Source organism: Hemitrygon akajei, chromosome 26 (genome assembly GCF_048418815.1).
Source record: "Hemitrygon akajei chromosome 26, sHemAka1.3, whole genome shotgun sequence".
Classification (NCBI taxonomy): domain Eukaryota; kingdom Metazoa; phylum Chordata; class Chondrichthyes; order Myliobatiformes; family Dasyatidae; genus Hemitrygon; species Hemitrygon akajei.
The window spans coordinates 23169550-23192831 of record NC_133149.1 but is presented as its reverse complement, the minus strand read 5'-3'; the positions used below and the strand labels follow the sequence as shown (position 1 = coordinate 23192831).

Here is a 23282-nt window from a genome sequence, read left to right as displayed (position 1 = left end):
TGGAGATCTATGCTGGCTTGAGTCAGGGCCTTATGCTTTGGCTATTGGTAGGGTCACCTATGCCAAACAGGTCAAAGGGTAGTTACCAGACTAATAGTGGTCTATTGATCCTTCAGGTTCAGGGGTTCAGCTCAGGGCTAACATCCCTGACTGGTCAAACAGAACAGTTACGGAAACAACACTGAAGAGTCTTTTCTACATCTGTGTTCGACAGTATTTGAGAATCTTCATCCAGGACTTGCATTGCTAACAGTAGGGAAAACTGAGGGGAAGCTACTGGCACGATGAAGGAAGCCCTGAACACTGCCAAGACCAAGCCTGCATAAAAGCAAAAAAGAGGGCAAATAGTATAACAAAAATTAGTGGGATATTAGATATTAGTGGGAGCCTTTAAAAACCAACAGACAGCAACTAAAAAAAACCTTAAGGGGAGCAAAGATGAAACATGAAGGTAAGCTAGCCAATAATATCAAAGAGGATACCAAAATGTTTTTCGGATATAAAGAGTAAAACCAGTAGGAGAATGGGGTTGAGAGGGATAATAATTCAGCCATGATGGAATGATGGAGCAGACTCGATGGGCCAAGTGGCCTAATTTTGCTCTTATGGTATATGTCATGAAATTTGTTGTTTTGCTGCAGCAGTACATTGAAATACATTTAAAAAACTATAAGCTTGTTGCCTTCTGATACATGATTGAAGAAATGCAGATTATATTTTAAGCTTAAGGATGTAACACTGAGACTTTATAAGGCATTGCTCAGACAACATTTGGAGTATTGTGAATATTTATCGGCTTCATAAATAAAAGGAAATGCTGATATTGGAGAGGGTCCAGAGCAGGTTTATAAGAACGATCCAAGGAATGAAATATCCCAGGGATTTCTTTATCCAGAGAGTGGAGAATCTGTGGAGTTCATTGCCATAGATGGCTGTGGAGGCCAAGTTAATGGGTATATTTAAAGTGGAGGTTGATAGGTTCTTGATTAATAAGGACATCAAAAGTTATAGGAAGAAGGCAGGAGAATGAGTTTGGGAGGAAAAATAAATGAGTCATAATCAAATGGTGGGGCAGTCTCAATGGGCCAAATAGCCAGATTCTGTTTCTATGTCTTATGGTCTTCAGGAATAACCTGACAGAGATGGCAATATAACTGGTGCCGCAATATCGGTGTGAAGCCCTACAAAAGAAATTACACCAAGGCTCTTCAGCTGATGGAGAATCTGCTGTTCTCCTACAACGATTATTAGTTTATTCAAGGGGTGTGGATTTCACAGGCTGAGCCAAGACTTGATTGCCCATTCCCAATTGTCCTTGAGAAGATGGTAGTGAGCTGCTTTCTGCAGTCCTTGAGGTGTGCGTATAACAACGATATTGTTGGGGAGGGAGGTCCAGACCTTGACCCAGTGCCAGTGACATATTTCCAAGTCAGGATGCTGTGTGGCTCAGAGGATAACTTATGGGTAATGGTTTTTACTGCCCTTGTCCTTCGAGCTGGTTGAAGGCATGGGTTTGGAAGGTGCTGTCTGGAGTCTTGGTGAGTTGGTGCAGGGCATCCTGTAGATGGTACACACTGCTCTCACCATGCATCAGTGGTGTTCAGTGTCCTTCCCTCAGTCAGCAGCAGCTACTAAGAGCAGACTAACAAATGGTCCCAATTGCTATTGGTGGGGTTGTCATTACAGAACATTAACAAACTTATCACGGGTAATGAAGTATTCTGATGCATTCCAATGATGAGCTAAGCTGCTAAATAAACACCACTTGCTTCAGTGCTGCCGATGCTATGACTGCACTTTCAGGTCCATTAAGAGGATTAATCAATATCGCTTCTGCAAATTTGTTAAACTGAATGCAAGAACGTGTATGGGCAGGGAGGGAACCCAGGAAAATGAAGCACATCCAATTTCTCCTACACTGTTCCAGACGGCAGATTAGCACATTAAAAGCATACAACTTGTACGTGTCCATGCCCCTCTGAAGGCGGAGACTTTTAAATTCCAGCACAGATCCTGAAGCTGAATTTGGGAATTTGCGATGCCTGACGATTGCCAGCTAGGCAGATGAGCAATAACGAAGGTTACCAGATAGTGTGATAGTGTGGCATTCACCATCAGATAAGTTTTCTCATGATCCACAGCCAGGCAAGCATTTGGGGTGTGCAAACCCTTGAAGATGATAAAATGGGAGCTCTAATGGGGGCATGAGGGCAGTCAACTGCTGCCTGCAGTTGTGGGAAGCCAACACACTGGAAATCTCTGTGCCTGAGGTGGGACTTTTCTCTTTAAAGAAATCAAAATAATAACCATTCCTTCGTGATCAAAGGCCTGATGAACTCTATGTCTGTAGATTGAGAGATAAGATGTTTCAGTCACCTGGAATGACTCAGTGAACCAGAAGCTGAGAGTCATTGTGACTCTAGCCTCCACAGTAAAAGAGCACGGTGGAAGAATGTTACACGTCTCGGTGATTACAGGCTTTGAATACCTAACCAAACAATGGTATTTGCATTGAATCAGTCCAGGTACAACGTGGCATCTTTGAAGACATTCTGCACCTGGGGCTCCTCACAGCTCTTGTAAATATATGCTGGTATTTATGTACATTTTATTCCATATATATAGGCGGCTGGTGGCATAGTGGCATCAGCGCTGGACTTCGGAGCGAAGGCTCTTGAGTTCGAATCCAGCCAGCTCCCTTGCATGCTTTCCATCCGTGCTGGGTTGAGCGTCGAGCTAGTAACTTGGCCTACTAAAAAAACGTCACAACAACGGCGTCCCGATAACTCCACTCGGAGTTAAGGGCTTTCTTCTTTGTCTATTCCATATATGTACTTTAAGCTCTATTTTTATATGATTGTTGAATGTTGCTGGGTTTTTCTGGTATATCACACACTGCCCAACACACCACAGCAAATTCCTAATACATGTAAATGTATATGGCAAATAAATTTGATTCTTGAAGACCATGGCTTTGCCTTAAAGTCCCTGACCCTCCCTGTGGCCTGCAATAGCTCCTTCAAATTTCTCCAGCAAAATGATGAATGTGAAGTGACCATGCAGCTGGATGCCATCACAAGCACTCCTAGACTGAGCACTAGGACTTGGAAGGTACTTGCAAGCAGAAGTGACACAAACCACTCTGGGCTTCTGGTGTCAGCAAAATAATCCTTTTAATAATAAGTGAAATAAGAAAATGGCAGGCTGTGCTCCTTGTTCTACCTAGCTAAATTCCATGATGTTATTGTGTGGAGTCTATACAGTATTGGTAAAGGTTGAAACTTACACAACAAGTGAAGTGCCCATCAGATGCTAGAAAATTATCAGGCCAAGTACCTAGTACAATTTTGCAATTGGTATTGCAGCATAAAGAAATGATTGCCAGCTCAATTTAATCTGAGATCAAAATTAGATTGAATAGTGCTTTGAAAAAAATTATACTATATACTTCTCTCTCTCTCTCTCTCTCTCTCTCCCTCTTAATAAGTATCAGAGCCAAAGTTTTACACAATGATTTGACGTTTTTTGCCATCAACTGTATCGGATAGGCAAACTGTGTAAATGCCACAGCCCCAATACAAGCAGCGAAGATTGCCTCACCTTTACACCATATCTCATTTTAATAGATCTTTAATGTTACTACTGTGAGCTGTAACAAAAAAGTGAAAGATATAATGTTTGTGCTGAGTTATTCTTTACATTCTTGTGTTTGTCTAGTTTACTTGCAGTCCCTGTAAATTCAAATTGAAATCAACCATTGATGCAATAAGCATCCTACATAGTATGCAATTTTCCACACACAGTTTCTTTTTACTTCTTTTAATGCTGTTTTGTTCATATTGAAAGTGATAAGTACAGTTAGAGTTATATCAGAATGAAGTAACATATTGTCAATACTAGGATTTTCGAGAGAATGGCCCTTTAAATAAACCAAGTGAAAATTCTCAGGACAATCAATACATATGTTTTGATCTCTTTCTATGTCGCTCCAGTAATGGGCAACAGACATGGGCGAGTTGTCTTAACTTGGTCACCAATGTTTCAGGCCTCCATGATGTACGTTGTTTTGATCGCCACTCGATATCAGCTTTCAGAATCAATTTTATTTAAATACATCTGTTAGATTAATTAGTAAAGAGATAAATTAAAAGCTGGTGTATACTTGTGGGTTTCAATGTACACATACTCCAATGCCCCAGGACCAACAGCCTGGCTTTAGAGTTAAACCCCATTTTCCCCCATTCAGCCCCAGGTGCTTATCTATACAATCTACAAGCCAATATCCACCCATTTTTCAGTCACTGATTGCTAACATCAGGCTGTAAGCATGTTGTCTGGTTTGTTTTTCTGCTCTAGATGTCAAGGAAATGGGAAACTTAGACAAACCTTCCCAACACTTCATGAATCCAAACTAATGAGCTTCCTATCAAAGCTACATGCACTACACATTGGACATGTGTAGCTTTGACCAAACTGAATGCAGATGACTTGGTAGAGCATGCAGGACACCAATCACCAGTGTAGTGTCTGCACCCCATAAACATCCTTCACTTCCTCATGGATCTGGCTCCTTAGATTTCTGTATGTACAGGGATGGGCCACATCCATAGGATATTCAGTTGTGCATCTCCTTAGGCTTTCACCATGCTGATACCATTGGCATCCACTGGAATGTTCATCAGTCCAACTTTGTCCACCTTCCTCCTAACTGCAAAACTCTTGTGTACCGGGGCTCCAACCGTTGCAAAGGATACGTGTACCGCACTGAGGGTAGGGTTCACCTGCATCTCCAATCCAGAGCTGTACACATCTACAAATCAAAAATTAAGCTGACGTTAATTTCAATGGTGAATAACTCTTTCAACCACAACTAAAATGGATTCTCCAAGAGAAAGTCACAGCACTGGAAGACCCTTATGCACTTCCATTTCTCCCTTCTTTGTCTGAAAGTTCTAACTTTTGTTGGATTTGAAGCTCATAGATTGTCATAATTTCCCCATTACCTTATCCCAGTGTAATTCTCAAAATTGTGTGCAAACAAGCTAAGTGTTCTTTACATTGTCTTCTAAATGAGACATTATAGCATAGCCTCAAGTTAGATGATTCAGTTGACTGCACTCAAAAGTATTATGCTGGTTGTGATGGATTTTGGAATATCTTGTAGTCATGAAAGTTGCGATTTAAATGCAATTTATTTCTTGCTCGTTGATTATTACACTCCTAATAAAGGCCCGTATAACTCACTCCAGGTGCATATACTGGATCTCTAAAGCAAAAATCAATATCACATTTGCTATAATCTTTTACTCTCCTCATAGCCCATTTAGAGCTCGTGAAATGTCCTCTTTTCAAATCAGAAATCAATAAACACTACTTAGGATGAGTTACCTGAATCAAGCTCTGCTACAAAAACGGCAAGGGGTAATGAACCCTTCATAACTGGGGTGAAACAAAGTTCCAAGCACAGTAGCCTGTCTATATTATGATTTCATCAACTTGTGATTTTGGCTCGTTTAAAAAAAAACATTATACCATTGTAGAAATTGAGTAAGCATTCTACGCAGTTATCTGCCTCAACAGCCAGTTCAGCTAGCTTAAATGTGTAACAATGTCTAACTTGTCATATCAGATCTTTTCCAAGATGCATCAAACTTACAACAGCTGGGTAGTGTATTAATAGCAGGGTAAAGTGAGGATAAAGACTGAAATGAAGGTGGAAGGTTTCTACTGCACCACATTAACAACCCCTATAACACCTGACATAACCATAACACTAGTTGCTAATAACGAGGGGGTGGGTCTGTCTTTGGTCTCAACTTGCCTCCCTGCTGACAGAAAGTGACTTTTGATGGAGTATGGTGCAATGAAGAAAAGGCTTCTCCAACACTGATCCTATGCTGAGTTTATTAGTAGTTCTATGTCAAGGAGACCATATTCATGGGCTGACAACCAAGTAACTGATTTTCCCTTGAATGGGTTGAAACTTTCTCTATCTTCAGAGATTATCTGGATTTTAAGTATTCCTAAAACAGACCCAACAAATGTAACCTCCTAAACCATGAACATTAATTTTCTACAATAAGCTTTGATGTGGCACCTTATCAAGTGCCTTCTGGAAGTCTAAGTACATGAGCCGGATCCTCTTTATCCACAGCACATATCACTTCATCAAAAGAACATCAATGAAATAGTTAAACTTGATTTCCCTTTCACAAAGCCATTTTGACTGCCTAATTACTTAGATTTGTTTCCCCCAAAGTGCCCCACTATTGCATCCTCAATAATGATTTATATTTTATATCACATATATTCAGCCAAGAGACCTGTTGTTTCCCCATTTTTTGACTTCCTCTCTTTTTGAATAAAGAATGTACACTTGTGACATTTTCAATATAATGGGACCTACCCCAAAGCCAGGTGAGATTGTAAAATTCAAAACGAACACATCTCATTAGACACTTATTTTAAGACCCTCGGATGGTCCAATCAAAACACACAGAATTTTACACCCAGAACTTGCTCAGTACCACCACCCTTAGGGATTGTAATTCTCCTAAATTGCTCCCTCTGTTCCTCTTTCAGACTTGTGGCTGTTTCTATAAGCTATGTAGGCCCTGACCCACCCCCAGATGAGAGCTCTACAAGTTGGGCTCAGTCAATGGCTGCACTCAGTGAATAAATCAGGACTTAATGTAGCTCTGTCTTTGTACCAGTGATGTACTTGTCCTGCTGCTGTTCGTCTGAGAGATTCCTGAAGGGTTTGTTGAGGTCTTTTCCGAGAGCCATCTGGTTCCTCCTTTTAATTTCACCCTTCTGTGAGATTTTGCCTTCTAGTTCATCTGCCCAAGACAGATTCCAGTCCCAAACGTGAGCAGGGTCAGATTCCGGGCACACACTCATGACCTCTGATCCTTCTGTTGGATTGTGGGAGACAGCATCAGGGAAAGTAGTCGGCAGGAAGGAGGATGAAGAGAGTGCTAGAATTAAAGAAACAAATGGATTCAAATGAAACAGAATCATCTTATACTGAGGAAACTAAAACATAAGATGCAATGAACTAAACTAATACAGACCAAGAGGCAGATCAAAGAATTCAAATAACAGGAACATATTAAAATTCAAGAGCTAGGTGAGGATGAAAGCACAAAGGCCAAAGACTGACCGTATAAATGACATTAGAGATGTTACCCAGGGGACAAGAATTTATCAAGGATTCTGGCTGCTCTCTGGAACCTATGAAACACATGCTCCCAGAACTTGTGTGTAGGTTCATTTAAACAACTTACAGACCGTGAGGATGGAAATAAGGAGAAAGAGGGAGAGACAGAGTGAGAGATGGGCAAAAAGCTGAGGCAGACAGAGAGAAACGGGAGATGGTAGGTGAGGAATGGTAGGAATCAGAAGCAGGTTTATTATACTGACATGTCATGAAATTAGTTGTTTTGTGGTTAAAATACTGTGTTATAATAACATATAAAAATAAATAGTGCGAAGAGAGACCAAAATAGTGAGACAATGTTCATGTTCCATGGACTGTTCAGAAATCCGATAGCAGAGAGGAAAAAAAAGCTGCTCTGGGTCCTCAGTCTCCTGTACCTCCTCCCTAATGAGAAGATGGCGTGTATTGAATGGTGAGGTTCCTTAATACTGCCTTCTTGAGACATCAGCTTTTGAAGACGTCCTCGATGCTGCGGAGGCTAGCACCCATGATGGTGCGGGCTGAGGTTCCAATCCAGTGCAACTTTTTCTGATTCTGTGCAATAGCCTCTCAATAGCAAATGGTGAGACAACCAGTCAGAATGTTCTCCACATTAAATCTGTAGAAATCTACTGGCCTTTGGTGACATACCCAATCTCCTCAAACTCCTAACGAATGTTCCATGATTGCATCAATATGTTGGGCCCAGGATAGATTCTCTGAGATTTTGACGCCAAGGAACTTGAAATTGCTCACCCTTTCCAGTGCCGATCCTTTAATGAGGACTGATGCATGTTCCCTCGACTTCCACTTCCGAAGTCCACAATCAATTTCTAAGTCTTACTGACACTTAGTGCAAGGTTGTTTTGACACCACTCAACGAGCAGATCTATCTCTCTCCCGCACACCACCTCTTTACCATCTGAGATTCTAGCAACAGCAGTTGTGGCATCGGTGAATGTTTAGATGGTGTTTGAGCTGTGCCTAGCCGCGCAGTCATGAGCGTAGAGACAGCAGGTCAGTGGGCTAAGCATGTGTCCTTATTCTGGTTGAATGTTGCCACAACAGCATCTCACTCAATGTCAGCTAGACCAAAGAGCTGATGACTGACTACAGGAGAAAGAAGCCAGAGGTCCACGAGACAGTCCTCATCAGGGGATTTGAGTTGGAGGGGGCCGTAACTTTAAATTCCTTTCCATTATCATATCAGAGCAACTGTCTGGGCACGTCATCTATAATTCTGACAAACTTCTATAGATGCATAGTGGAAAGTATCCCAACTGGTTGCATCACAGCCTGATATGGAAACACCAGTTCCCAAGAATGGAAAAGCTGCCAAAAAGTGGTCCAGTCGACCATCACAGGAAAAGCCCTCCCCATCATTGAACACATCTACAAGGAGATTCCACAAGAAAGCAGCATCCATCAAGGACCCCCACCATCAAGGCCACGCTCTTTTCTCACTACTACCATCGGACAGGAGGTACTGGACCCTTAGGTTCTACACCACCAGGTTCAGAAACTGTTATTACCCTTCAATCATCAGGCTCCTGAAGCAACGTATAACTTCACTCACCTCAATTCTGAACTGATTCCACAATCTATGGCCTCAGTTTTAAGGACTCTGCAACTCATGTTATCGGCATTATTTATATATTTATTTGCACTGTTTGTCTTCTTTTGCACATTGGTTTTTTGTCAATCTTTGTGTGTTTTTAATTGATTCTATTGCATTTCTTTGTTCTACTATGAAAACTTGCAAGTAAATGAATTTCTGGGTAGTATATGGTGACACGTGGTGCGTGGCCAAGTGGTTAATGTGTTCGTCTAGTTATCTGAAGGTCACTAGTTCGAGCCTTGGCTGAGGTTTGTGTGTGTGTCCTTGAACACTTAACCACACATTGCTCTGCGATGACACCGGTGCCAAGCTGTATGGGTCCTAATGCCCTTCCCTTGGACAACATTGGTGGCATGGAGAGGGGAGACTTGCAGCTTGGGCAACTGCCGGTCTTCCATAAAAAAAAACTTTCCCCAGGCTTGCGCCCTGGAAACTTTCCAAGGTGCAAATCCATGGTCTATCGATCCTAACGGAGGCCTACAGGTGAAACATACGTACTTCACTTTGAATTTTACTCACAATAGTGGGGCGGATGAACATGGGATTCTAGAACAAATATGAAGGAGGAATAAATTGAGAAGGGAAATAAATTGGAGGGATGAAAATGCTGGAAAAGAATTATATGGAAAAGAACCAGGTGGGTGAAGGAACAAAACGGGGAGAGGAAATACGGGGAAAGGAATATCAAGAAAGAATACATTGGTGGGAAGAGAATAAGATTGGGTGACAGGAATATGGGGAGGAACACAGTGCAAAGGAAGTTAAGAAGGAACATGGGGGCAGTAATGTTGGAAGTAGGAACAAAGCTGGAAGCAGGGACATAGTGAGGAAGAAATGGAGGGTGATGAACTCAGGGCATGGAGAGGAACATGGAGATAAAAATGGGGGACAGAACATGGGCAACAATGGTGAAAAGAGAAGAAACTCAGAGGAAGGAATGCAGGATAGTTGAGAAACTTCGTGGAACACAGGGAACAGGAACATGGGTCGGGCAGGTGGACGGCATAGGCATAAAATACAGAAGGGAGATGAATATGTACTGAATGAACATGAGGAACGATACAAGTTAATAAACGTGAGGGTGGATAGGAACATAAGGAGAAGAAATGTGGCAAGGGAAGGAAGACAGAAATGGAAGAGCATGCAGAGAGGAATGTAGTAGAAAGGATTGTCAGGAAGGATGGAACGCAGGAGAAACTGATGGTAAACACAGAAGGGAATGGAACAAATTAATAGGTTGGTGGAGAAAGAAAGAAGTGTGTATGTGAATGAGTAGGTCGAATTGCTGATATGGAGGTAACACAGAGGACGTTGTAGATGTGGATTATTACGGGCAGACACATGGAGGGACTTCACATGTAGGTACTGAGCCAGAGAGCATATATTTGAAGACCTCTTTAGTACAATTTGCCTCACTACTGTATCTATTTAATGATTCAATCCAGTAATCTCACTGCATTTCATAATGATAAACACAAGCATCCCACTTTTGTTTTCCTTCCCAATTATTCTCCCTCTGACTCCTCTTCTTTGTACATCAGGGTCAATTGTCCTTTTGCTTAGATCTCCAGAATCATTTCTTTAGGATGAGGAGGAAATTAGAGGTCAGGCTGCCGGCTAAGTCTCCACTCTGCGATCAAAGACCAACGACGTGGATGTGGGACATCCATGGTTGGATGTCAGATGTCGGACCAGCAGAAAGTGGATGGGGACAGCACCCCTGCCCCCACCCTAAAGTCAGCGAGATGACAGCAGATTCCAAAGTCGTGGAGTTCTGTGCAGGAAGGAGGAATGAGTTTTGATGACCCGGTGTTCACAAATCGGTGAATCTGGATTTTGACACCTAGTGCTTGGATTCCCACCACTGGCAATTCTGTATTTCAAGGCCTGATGTTTAGTGATCGGCATATCCTGGGATCTAGGCCTAAGAGTCGAATCAGAAGTCCAATAGTTGAGGCTTGTTAGCCGGAGCCAAGTCTGTGTATCTTTGTGCGCCTGCTGGGGAGGTTGAAGTCTGGTGTCTGAAGGCCTGAGCCCATGTCTGCTGGAGGCCTGTCCTGCAGTCAAAGGACTGTGTATGTGCATGGATGAGAGGGAAAAATAGAGCTTGTTTTTGCTGTTGATTCTCAAAGTGGACAAGACTAGAGAGATAATTATGGACTTTAGGAAGGTGCAGGCTGACCACTCCTCACTGCACATAAACAGCTCCTCCGTGGAGAGAGTTAGGAGCACCAAGTTTCATGGAGTGCACCTAGTCCCTCAACACCACCTCTTTAGTCAAGAAAGCCCAGCAGTGTCTCCATTTCCTAAGGAGATTGAGGTGAGTGAGGCTCTCCCTCCATTCTAACCAATTTTTACAGGAGCACTATCGCGAACATCCGGACCAGCTACATCACTGTCTGGTACGGGAGTTGCAAGGCATCTGACTGCAAGACCCTGCAAAGGATTGTGAGGAGTGCTGAGAGGACCATCAGGGTCTCTCTTCCATCCATCCAAGATATTTATCAGGAGCACTGAATATGCAGTGCCCTTAGCATTATCAATAATCCTTCCAACAATCTCTTTGACGCCCTACCATCAGGCAGGAGGTACCACAGTATTAGGACATGGCCTGTTAGAATGGGGAAACAGCTTCTTCCCGCAGGTAGAGAGACTACTGAACCCCTTGTCACCACCCACGTCTCACCACATATGAAGTGTCAGCAGCTATATACGGATTACCTTTTAACTTTTATTGCAAATACACCTTACTATTTGTTAATTTATTTCTGGTCATATTACTTTATGTGTTGTGTGTATGAGTTATACGTACTGTGCTGTACACCTTAGCCCACAGGAGCATTGTTTTGATTGGTGGTATACATGAATATGGTTGACTGACAATAAGCTCAAACTTGCATGTTCTGGGCATGCTGTTTTGGCATTTGAATGTGTAGCAACACTTGCAGGCTGCCCCCAGCACAGCCTTGGGTGTGTTGGTTGTTAATGCAAATGACGTATTTTACTGTATGTTTCAATGGAAACATAGCAAGTAAACTTGAATTATTCTTCAAAGGTTCACCAAAGCATTTTTATGAGGGTAGTGTTCCAACAGTGATCAAGCTGGTTCCACTTAACAATGATAACTGGAACTTTGTTGGACATTTTAAGGTGAATAGGGATTTTTGGTATTTATCAGGATTAGAAATTTAGCACCTAAATTGATCACCAATCACCATATCTAAACTGCTGACACAATGGGCGAGTATCCCTTCGGAAAGAACCATTTCCCAGTAAGCCATTGAGGGACTGAGGAACGCTCTCTTCAATCAATCAATGCCATGCTAATCGTAAAACAATGCCTGTAAACTAGGCAAGGCAGCTTGAAACACACACAAATCCTGTGAGGATTGTATCATCACTTCGCTCAACTATAAAGCTGAATGAGGCCAGGGCAGATTTAGGACACAGAGAACAAATTAATTAATTGAGCAACAGACAGTGCTTCAATCAGCATTTCCATTGCACCGTCCTCAGATCAAAACTTAATGCTGCCGTAAATATCACAGCCTGAGAGACACAAAAAGACCAATAAACCCTGACCTCAATTTAAATGCATTTTACAATTCCCTAGTAAATGGGAAGACAAGCAATCCAATAAAATAGGACTTTTACGTTTCATTTAATCCTTGTAGTGCAGCAGCAGGAAAGCAGGCCGGATGCAAAGGTCAGAAGAATAGGTGTTTATCATCGTGACATGTGCACCATGCAGTCCATTTGCAAAGACCTTCAAAGCAGCTTTGAATGGTTCAATAAAAATGGTGTGGGGGTTTGCGGGGTGGGGGGAGGAGAACCAGTGTGCCAGAGTAAAGACCGTGCTGCTCTATGGAGGATTCTTCCCATCAATAATTCACCCTGAAATTCCACTAGGTTTCTGCCCACACATCCATTGGACAACCAATTAAATTCACAGACTAGAAACAGTTCTAGTTGTCCACGTTTCAAAAGACCCTCTAGGTTCTGAGTTCAAATCTCACTCCAAACATCCAAGGATATAATGTGGGCTGGCACAACTAAGCAATACTAAGGAAGGTAAAACATTAGAAAGGGATACAGAATAGCTTGCAACGCACACAAAATCCTGGAGGAACTCTGCGGGTCAGGCAGCATTTATAGAAAAGAGTGAACAGTCGGTGCTTTGGACTGAAAGCTTTCTTCAGGAGAAAATAACTTGTTGTTTTGTTTGAAGAATAGCACAGAGTTCTCCTGGAACCCTGGTCAATGTTTATTCCTGAATCAAATCCACAAATTACCTACCTGGTCATCTGCCTAACGTGTTTGCGAAGTCTGTCTTATGCAGATGTGACCGATACATTTCTTAGTGTATAACAGTAACGTAATAACTTTTTATAAAACACCGGTACTGAAAATCTACAATAAAAGCAGAAAATGCTGAAAATACTCAGCACATCAAGTAGCAGCTGCAAGAAGAGAAGATTAATTGGGTGTAAGGCACCTTACCACATATCTGGATATTACTGAAAGGTGCTATGCAAATGCAAGTTATTTTACACTTCTCTGCATCCTTTGGAACATCAAGTACAGAAGATTCTAAAGATGTTGCAACAAGGTCAGAGGTGTGCAATCGAATGTTTGATGTAACTTGTCTCTTTCTCCCCCCACACATAATTGCATTTACAAGGATTTGGCTTTTAATGCTTGGTCAGGTACTGGTTTATCAAACGGCGCCAATGTAGGATATTAAAACAGACCGGAGATTGTATGCTGATTGGAAGCTTCTTTAGGATATTTATAGCAACTGAAATGCTTAGATTATTCAAACATTTGCTAGCCGAGGTTACAATGTGGGAAAATAAGAATAGCAACCTCGGCAAAATGCTTTGACATCCTATTTACAGCCTTACCATAAATAGACTTATCGCACAGTGTAGTTGACTTCAAACACACTTCCTCTGAAATAATGCTGATTGCATGTTTTGCTGTTATAATCTCAGCTTCCTGGTTCAGTGGTCTGACTGTACAGGACGTGTTGGCCAGAACACTGCACTTAATGCAAAAATCCATCCAGTCATAAATCATACTGAAATATGCCTGGGTAATTACCTTGTGTGGAGCATCCGTCTGCTGACTGTGCAATAACTCAAAGAGGAGTTGGTGGTGGTGCGGGGCCAATCCATAGTAAATGGTAGAAGGATGAGTCAGCTCGGAGAGAATGTCAATGCGGACGTTCTCTCCCATCGAGCAGAATATTCAAAAGCATGAACCACTAGGTAATATGTGCTTTGACGTCAGAATTGATGGCTTTGTGGCCAAGTTTGCGGATGATACAAAGATAGGTGGAGGGGCAGGTGGTGTTGTGGAACAGGGAAGGGGTCAGACAGATTAGGAGAATGGGCAAAGACGGGGTCAAACAATGTAGAGAAGAACATGGTCATGCAAAGTGTAGACTACTTTCTAAACAAGGAGCAAATTCAAAAATCAGAGGGGCAAAGGTATTTGGGAGTCCTCGCGCCAGCTTCTCTAAAGGTTGAGTTGATGATGAGGAAGGCAAATGCAATGCTAGGACTTGAATAAAAAAAGCAAAGATGCAATGCAGAGCCTTTATAAGGCCTTGGTCAGATCGCACTTGGTGTATCATGAGCAATTTTGGGCCCCTTATCTAAGAAAGGATGCGCTGGCATTGGAGAGAGTCCAGGAGGTTCATGAGAATGATCCCGGGAATTAAAGGGTTTACGTATGAGGAGCGTGTGGTGGCTCTGGGCCAGTACTTGCTGGAATTTAGAAGAGTGTGGTGGGGGGGGGGGGGGGGGAAGGATCTCATTGAAACCTATCTGATATTGAAAGGCCTAGACAGAATAGATGTTTTCTATAGCGGGGGAGTTTTCGACCAGAAGGCACAGCCTCAGAATACAAGAATGTCCCTTGAGAACAGATGAGGCAGGATTTCTGCAGCCAGAGGGTGGTGAATCTGTGGAATTCATTGCCTTGGATGGCTGTGGAGGCAAATCATTGAGTATATTTAAAGTGGAGGTTGATAAGGCTATCAAAGGTTACCGGGAGAAGGCAGGAGAATGTGGTTGCAAGGAATACTAATTCTGCCATGATGGAATGGCAGAGCAGACTCAATGGGCTGAGTGGCCTATTTCTGCTCCTATGTTTTGTGGTCATATAGTCTTATGGCGCAAAAACATCTATCCTGCTGTTACAAGACTATTGAACAGTCCCATAGAACAATTAGATAGACCCTTGACCTCATAACCTACAACTCTACAGACTCTGCAACTCTTCTTCCTTAAGTGCATAAGTATATGGCTTCATTGCACATTTGTATTTTGCACTATTACTTTTTAAATGGACATTTTGTATTCTTTTTCCTACCTCAATGCTTACATTTTGTATTTTCAAGTATGTATTTCTGACTGAGCAACCTTGCAACAATAATTTCCTTCGGGATAAATCTTACCTTATCATAGCCTTGCACCTTGCTGTCTGCCTGCACTGCACCTCTCTGTTGCTCAACACCTTTGTTCCTGCATTCTCTTGTTGCTATGCCTTGTACGACCTCAACGAAATGAGCCATTTAGATGGCTTGCAAAACAAACTTCTTCCCCTGTTCCTCAGTGCGTGTGACAAATACCAGTTGGGGGAGATGGAAATCTGCCCTAGGTTGTGATGCAGTCCCAGAACCCAGCAGTTGGCCAGACAGCCAATGTAATGCCTCTGTGCTGAGAACATTATACGGCCAGGGAAGTGGCTGAGAAAATAAGAGCCTTATCCAGCTGTGTGAGTTGTCTGTTCCCACAAGTTTTATTTCCAAGGTTCTGCCTGTCAATGATTGCTACTCGCTGTAGCTTGTTACACATTGTTATTGCTTTACCTTGTTCTACCTCATCGTACTAAGTAATGATCTGATCTGTAGGAACAGTATGCAAGACAAGCACTTCTCTGCATCTCGGTACATCTGACAATAATAAACCAATTCCAATTACTCCCTGGCCATGAAACACATTAAACTGACAAGTGAGGAAGATGGGCAATGCAGCAAACCAAAAAATATGCAGACTAGCATCTCCCACGGGTCAACATAAGGCGACAGCAGCCTTCAAAGGGAAATGAGACAGATTCTCAAAGAAAACTTTCGGGAATAAGCATCGGGAATTAAATGGCTCCTCACTCAGTAGTAGGCAGGCATACACACACTGGAGTGAAGTGTCTACACTGCATAAATCTGCATTGGGAAGTTATGGAATCATGTTGTATCATTATTAACTCTTAGAGACAGAGATATGAGCGATGGAAAAAGACCCTTCAGCCCACTGAATGTGCAATGACCCATTTACACCAATCCTTCATTAATCCCATTGTGTTTATTCTCCACACATTCTCAGCAACTCTTCCCCACGTTCCACCACTCACCCCACACACTGGGGGTAGTTTGGAGTGGTCACTTAACCAACAAACCCCATGTCTACAGCAGAGAACCCAGAGAAAACTCACGCGGTCACCAGGAGTATGTGCAAATTCCACACAGTCAAGAACGTAGGTCAGGATTGAACTCGAGTCTCTGATACTGTGAGGCAGCAACTCTACTAGCTGAGCAACTGTGCCACTCCTTTGGCGAAGTGGGATGGAAGGGGACTGACTATAGGACCTTTAACGAAAAGATGCAGCTTACTTCCAAAAAGGCCTTTTTCAAAGTTCCACGTGAGAAAATGGAAAAACTATCTGCCAAAGGAACTCAGCAGGTCAGGCAGCATCAACGGTAGAAGAAAATGGGCAGTCGATAGTTTGGCTCAAGACCTTTCACCTGTCACCAGAGAAGAAAATGTTCACTAAACTCAGCGCTGTAGGATTCAAACTAAATCCCGGGAATGGGTGAAGTGACTGGAGGGCTGGAAGCAAGAACCATAATGTTGAACTGGTAACCACAGTGAACGGGTTCTGATATCACATCTTTAACCACTGAACTTCTACCTATATCCAGCACACTAATTCTGTTTCTACAGGCATCCAGTCAAAGGAAACTGGGTCCAAAAGAATCAGGCAGGTAAATAAGGCCTTTTTTGAAACACAGCTGACTATAATCTGGGACTCACTACTTGGGGAAAAAGATGACACAGATTCAATTTTTGAAAAGAAAATGGAGAAAATTTCCAGCTTTAAAAAAAACCAAGGACAATGGCTCGTCAAAAGAGCTAGCTGAAGGACAAAGGGCCAAAGAGCCTCCTCACACCTTATAATTCTGTACTGGAATGGGAATTGAAACTACAGGCTCCTGACACAAAGGCCAGGGTGCCACCATCAGGCATCTGGACCAGCTGAGATATAGTGTATGGCCTGTCCTGGATCGACTTAGTGATCCCAATGTGATACTCAGCATAAACGCTAGCTCTGTTGAAGTGCCACAGTGGGACGTACCTGCGTAAGGAGTTTCCTTCTCCGGCTGTGCCAGCCCAAAGCAGAAGCTGTCTACTGCCACGGCCAGTGCCTGAGCAAAGTTGGCATCCATGAGAAAGGAGCCATCGGATGAACTGACCATACTGCAACGGGCACTGGTGAAATTGTCCTCAGACACTGAGCCCCAGCCGTTGGCCAAAGACCCCGCCAGGGAACTCTCGCACTCGCTGAGGCTGGAAGTCGGGCTATGGCAGGACCTGTGAAAATATCGACGCAAGTTCACACGGGCAACCTCCATGTCCAGGTCATCATCTTCGTCGTCGTAGTCCGCAGTGTCTGTTTCCAGGTCAGAGAGCTGTGGCCCGCAGATGTACCCGTATGTGTGGGGAGGTGAGAAAGGTCTTTCAAAAGTGGACACATTGTCTGTAAAGTGCCTGTAAGTAAGAGAAAAAAAGTTTCATCAATTCCCATCACCAGCAGCTTAACTTGCAAGTGTCTCTATAACTGTTCAAAAGCATTAAAACATTTTAAAATACTCGACAGCAGCGCTAAACTTTAAGGAGCATCTGCAACAAAGAAAAAGTGGGAAATCACAGAACTAACTTTTGGAGGGAATTCTACAGCTAAAGATATTGGCAACTCAAGACCAACAGGATGGAAAAAACCAAGGGTTTCTATATGACCAGAAGGGTTGATCACAGTTACTCAAGGGTCAAACAAACCACAGAGGTTACCCACAATATTAGACAGAGGCTGCTAAGGAGGATGGAACAATCAAATGCACATAGTAGGAGCGAGAGTAGGCTACTGTGCCTCTCAAACCTGTTCAAGCAGAATTCATTCACTAAAAAAAATCACCAAAACAACTCTCAAAATGAGAATGAGATTAAAGTATGAGATTTGCAAAGTGGTGGCAAAAGCATGCTGGGAAAGATAGCCATTGGCTGACCCAATTTCCTTGCTACCAAATTCAAAAAAAAAATAATGGGTTTTAAAAGTTACGCCCCATGTTATGGACAATACTTAGCCCCTCCGTTGACTTTACTAACCTGGATAAACTAGTCATGAGAACATTACTCTGTTTAGAAGCTTCCAACATACAAGCTAATTGCTGTAAATCCTCATTTCAGAATGTGTGCTAGGTAACCCTGCAAGAAGATCATGAAAGGAACGCCACAAACATATTGCCTCAGCTTGATTCTTTTTTTAGTTTGACTGTAAATAGCAACACACTAGAGGGGCAAATCAAACACAAGAAGTTCTTCAGATGACAGAAAATCCAAAGCAACACACACAAAATGCTGGAGGAACTCAGCAGTCGACGTTTCAAACCAAGACCCTAGATAATGGTTATCATCACATCATCGGTGACATGATATAGAATGGCCCACGAAAACTAGACCATGTGCTGTGTTTGTGCTTATACCCACACAGCAGAGACCCTCCTCCCCTCCTTTTATCCCATTATCTATGTTCTCTGCTCTTCATCTCAACTATCCTTTTTGAGGGCATACTTTATATTGTTACCAGTCTATGGGTAAGCAGATTTCTTCTCAATTCACTCTGGAAGTGCTACATGAAAATGTTACGTTCACAATCCTAGCCTGAGGAACATGTTTTCTCCATGTACGCTATCAAGTGCTAACATATTAGATCCTACTGTTGAGGGAGTCTATTTAAAGGGCCTCTGTTGAGTCACACTTCAAACTTCTCAAAATAATAGAGACACACAGAACAGAAACACACCCTTGGGCCCATCCAGTCTACACTGGCCATCAAATACCCATTTATACTAATATTAATCCTTTATTAATCCTTTTTTATTCTCCCTACAGTTCTCAACATCTCATCAGTGTTGGCGCATGGCCTAGCGGATAAGGCATCGGTCTAGTGATCTGAAGGTCACTGGTTCGAGCCTCAGCTGAGGCAGCGTGTTTGTGTCCTTGAGCAAGACACTTAACAACACCTTGCTCTGCGACATCACCGGTGCCAAGCTGCATGGGTCCCAGTGCCCTTCCCTTGGACAACATCGATGGCGTGGAGAGGGGAAGGCCTGCAGCTTGGGCAACTGCCAGTCTCCCATACAACCCTGCCCAGGCCTGCGCCCTGGAAACCTTCCAAGGCGCAAATCCATGGTCTCACGAGACTAACGGATGCCTATTACTACTATTAGTTCTCATCAACATGCCCCCCCCCCCCCACCAGATTCTGGAACTCACCTACATTTACAGTAACCTCTTAATCTATTAACCAATGTTTTTGGAATGTTGGAGGAAACCAGAATGCATGCAGAAAATCCACATGGTTATAGGGAGAACACGCAAGCTCCACAAGGTCAGCACCCAAAGTCAGGATTGAACCCAGGTTTCTGGCACTGTGAGGCAGCAGATCTACTAACTGCATCGCTAAGAATTTATCTCATCCAGAAATTCTCAAGTGCAGTGGCAGGAAATTTAGAAAAGCTGAAGGTCCCTCCTCAAACCTTTGGTTGCTCTCGCCTGTCAGCTCCAGATAATGAGCTACTTGCTCTGGACGGAGATGCTTTTCAGTGTTGTTCGTAGACAGGGGGAGGGTGGCAGTGGATTGATGGCTGTAACACGTGGTGTGAGTTGACAACTTGTCTCCTGAAGAAGAGCAGCATTCCTTCCTCGTTCTTCTTGGTGAGACCCTTTTTGATTCAGAAATCTTTGCAGATTTGCTTTGCCTGAAACAAAGACCAGTACCAGTGAGCCTTTTCCTTGAAGTTTCCCTTACTGGATGTCCTTGTGTTGAGGAATGGGTACTAAAGAAGATTAGAAGAAGCACAAGTCAACCCACAACTTTGTGCACCTCTCCCACGTGAAGCAATTCTTAAAACACAACATTTTACCATGTGCCTTTAAGCCTCTTGTATTGTTTGGATTAAAAATTTATTTGTTTACAGCCCTGTGATATTCTGTAGGTTATTTTTCAATGTTAGTAGCTTGAGATGTAAACTGTTTGTTGGTGTTCAGGCCCAGAATCCTTTGCTTCATTCAGTTTTATGTTTAAATTAACCCTTAAACTGCAGAGTCTACAAGAGTCAGTGGCTCTGGAGTGAGATAGCTGGACATTGTAAGAATAGCTTATTTGCTAAGATACATTGTTTTGCTTAAACAATTCAATTGCTACACAGTCATTGTCAAAGCTTGCAGTTTATATTCCAGATGTATTTACTCGTGAACTTGAGCTCCTTCGCTACATGGAGTTTTGAAGCCACAAGTCTAGGATTCTGCATTGCTGGTCCTGTTACAGCACTATTTTCCTATCATGCATCCAGATCATAACTGCTCGGTAACTCAACCTCTGCCTCTGTTCTATATCCCTTTTTTAAAAATAACCATTTTTTTTCTTAACTCTGCTCCTTTCCCCTCTTCTAAATTGAAGTGATCATTTCCATAGCCTTATGAAGGACATATAATAAATTTCCACCACCTATGGGTGTAGAAGTGCTCCCTGATTTCACCCCTCAGTGGCACAGGCCGAACTTCATGATAAATCCTTGTTCCAGAAGATGGGTAACACGCCTGATTCTGATCACCAAACTGAGTAGTGGGGGGGGGGGGGGGGTGAGTACTACTGCAACCAGGTCCATTCCTACTCTCATCTAACATCTCAGTTTGGAGAAACATCAACTTTGTCTCCTTATCTCAAGGATAATGGAGCAATTTATAGCACCATTTACAACTTCCCACCTCATGTGCAATACCAGAATAGGGCTGTCAGTAGTGTGGTTCTCCCACTTTCTTTCAAAGTTACGGATAAATTCTCCGCCTTTCTCCTCTCCACTATGCTCAGAAATATAAAATGACCCTTACCTTTCCTCTGTGCCCTGGACCTCTCCAGATTCCTCTACAGGGCGAGGGGGAGGAGGAGGAAGTGCATCGACAAGTTGTAGGCCGAAACCATGATGCTGGGCCTTTGGGGAACAGAAAGTCTTCAACACTGGCTTCCCATCACCTGCCAAAGAGACATCAAGGTTAGGGGCACAGGCCAGCACTTGGAAACTCAATTCAGCCATAACTCCATGGTCTTATCGTAATGTACAGACTCGGATGACGTGACATCACTTCCCTGGCAATGTTGTCACTTATTGTGCAGAATGTGAATGTCAATATTAATGACAAACACCAAGAAATGAGACTACACCACACCCTCACTTCTTTATATTGATGACTGAGGAATCAGCATATGAATTACAAATGCTGCCATTTTTCTTCTACATCCATTGTGTATCCAAATCAGCCTGGGCTAGCACAGTGGGGCTGAATGGACTGCTACATGCAGCTCAATAACACCAGCATGATTTCCAACCTGCACAAAAGCAGGTTTCCATAGCACAGGTGAAGCCAGTCTGGAAGAGAGCAATGGCATTCTTCCTGTCCATTGACCCGTAGTTATTCCTCAGGTAGTATCGGAAAAGCCAATAACTTGGGCATTTATTCTGTTGCTGTTTCTAGGAGATTACACAATTTAGCTCTTGCATTCTCCACAATGCAGTGCACTTACTCAAACTGGCTCGCACTTCTTTGAGCCGTTTCAAAATGAGATGGCTTTATAAGCTACATCCTATCAATTGTTTGGTGTCTTGTTGAGGTTTAATTGACACACAACCATGCTAAACTTCTTCACCGTGTTCTCACCCCTAGAGCGCCAGTGCACTTGAAGTCAAGGAGATGGGTGACCGAGAGCTGTCGTGGACACGGTGAGCTGAAGGTTCGGTTTTTGTGCTGCAAGACTATGACCCTATATTCACCCGAGTTGACCTTGCTTGGTGAAGGACTTTACTCCACGTACTTTGCAATGGTGAGTGTACAAAAGAGAGCTCTGGACAAAAGTTCCCAAGCTGGATGTGGGCACTTACCTCTTGCTGCCCTGATCACTGCCCCCATTTTCCACCATATATGTGAGTGAAACCCTATCCTCTAGTGCTTGTCTACAGCGCTGTTTGCCAATATAAAGCAACAACCCCTACACTCCCAGACCACCCACTTAAACTCCTGACTGCATATCAACTCCTGCCTGAGGAGCAACTTGGATCTGCTCCAATTTGCCTACTGTCTCAACAGGTCAACAGCAGATACCATCTCATTGGCTCTTCGGTCAACCCTGGAACATCTAGACAGTGAAGATGCATACATCAGGATGCTCTTCATTGACTACAGCTCTGCATTCAACACTATCACCCCCTCAAAACTAATCAATAAGCTCCAAGACCTAGGCCTCAAAACCACCTTGTGCAACTGGATCCTCGATTTCTTCACTTGCAGACTCCAATCAGTTTGAATTGTCAACAACATCTCCTCCACAATCGCCATCAGCACAGGTGCACCACAAGGCTGTGTGCTTAGCCCCCTAATCTACTCACTTTATATTTATGACTGTGAGGCTAAGTACAGCTCCAATGCCATATTTAAGTTTGCTGATGACATCACTACTGTTGGCCAAATCAAAGGTGATAACTAGTCAGCATGTCGGAGGGAGATTGAGAATCTGGCTGAGTGGTGCCACAACAACAACCTCTCACTCAATGTCAGCAAGACCAAGAAGCTGATTATTGACTTCAGGAGGAGGAAATCAGAGATCCATGAGCCAGTCTTCATTGGTGAATCAGAGGTGAAAGGGTCAGCAACTTTAAATACCTCGGCGTTATCATTTCAGAGGATCTGTCCTGGGCCCAGCACGCAAGTGCTATTACAAAGAAAGCACGGCAGCACCTCTACTTCCTTAGAAGTTTGCAATGATCCATCATCGATAACTTCGACAAACATCTACAGATATGCAGTGGGGGGTATACTGACTGGTTGCATCATGACCTGGTATGGAAACACCAATGCTCTTGAACAGAAAAGCCTACAAAAATTACTGGATGTAGCCTATTCCATCACGGGTATGCCCTCCCCACCATTAAGGAAATCTACACGGATGCAGGAAAGCAGCATCCATCATCAAGGACCCCCACCATCCAAGGCCATGTTCTCTTCTCACTGCAGTCATCAATCAGGACTCACACCACCAGGTTCAAGAACAGTTACTACCCCCCCATCAGAC

At 43.1% G+C, this 23282-nt stretch overlaps 1 protein-coding gene across 3 annotated transcripts in view; it reads right to left on the bottom strand.

Annotated features, from left to right (window-relative positions):
• Nucleotides 1–3803: 3803 nt before the first annotated feature.
• robo4 (roundabout, axon guidance receptor, homolog 4 (Drosophila)) overlaps nt 3804–23282 on the bottom strand; it is a 140847-nt gene continuing 121368 nt past the window's right edge. For all 3 annotated transcript variants that reach the window (XM_073029726.1, XM_073029728.1, XM_073029727.1), the window contains 5 exons: nt 21050–21191; nt 19696–19917; nt 17235–17647; nt 6711–6977; nt 3804–4810 (listed from right to left, as the gene is read on the bottom strand). In XM_073029726.1, the coding sequence (XP_072885827.1) occupies nt 4632–4810; nt 6711–6977; nt 17235–17647; nt 19696–19917; nt 21050–21191 (1223 nt within the window). In that variant the 3' untranslated portion in view covers nt 3804–4631. The remainder of the gene's footprint in view (nt 4811–6710; nt 6978–17234; nt 17648–19695; nt 19918–21049; nt 21192–23282) is intronic.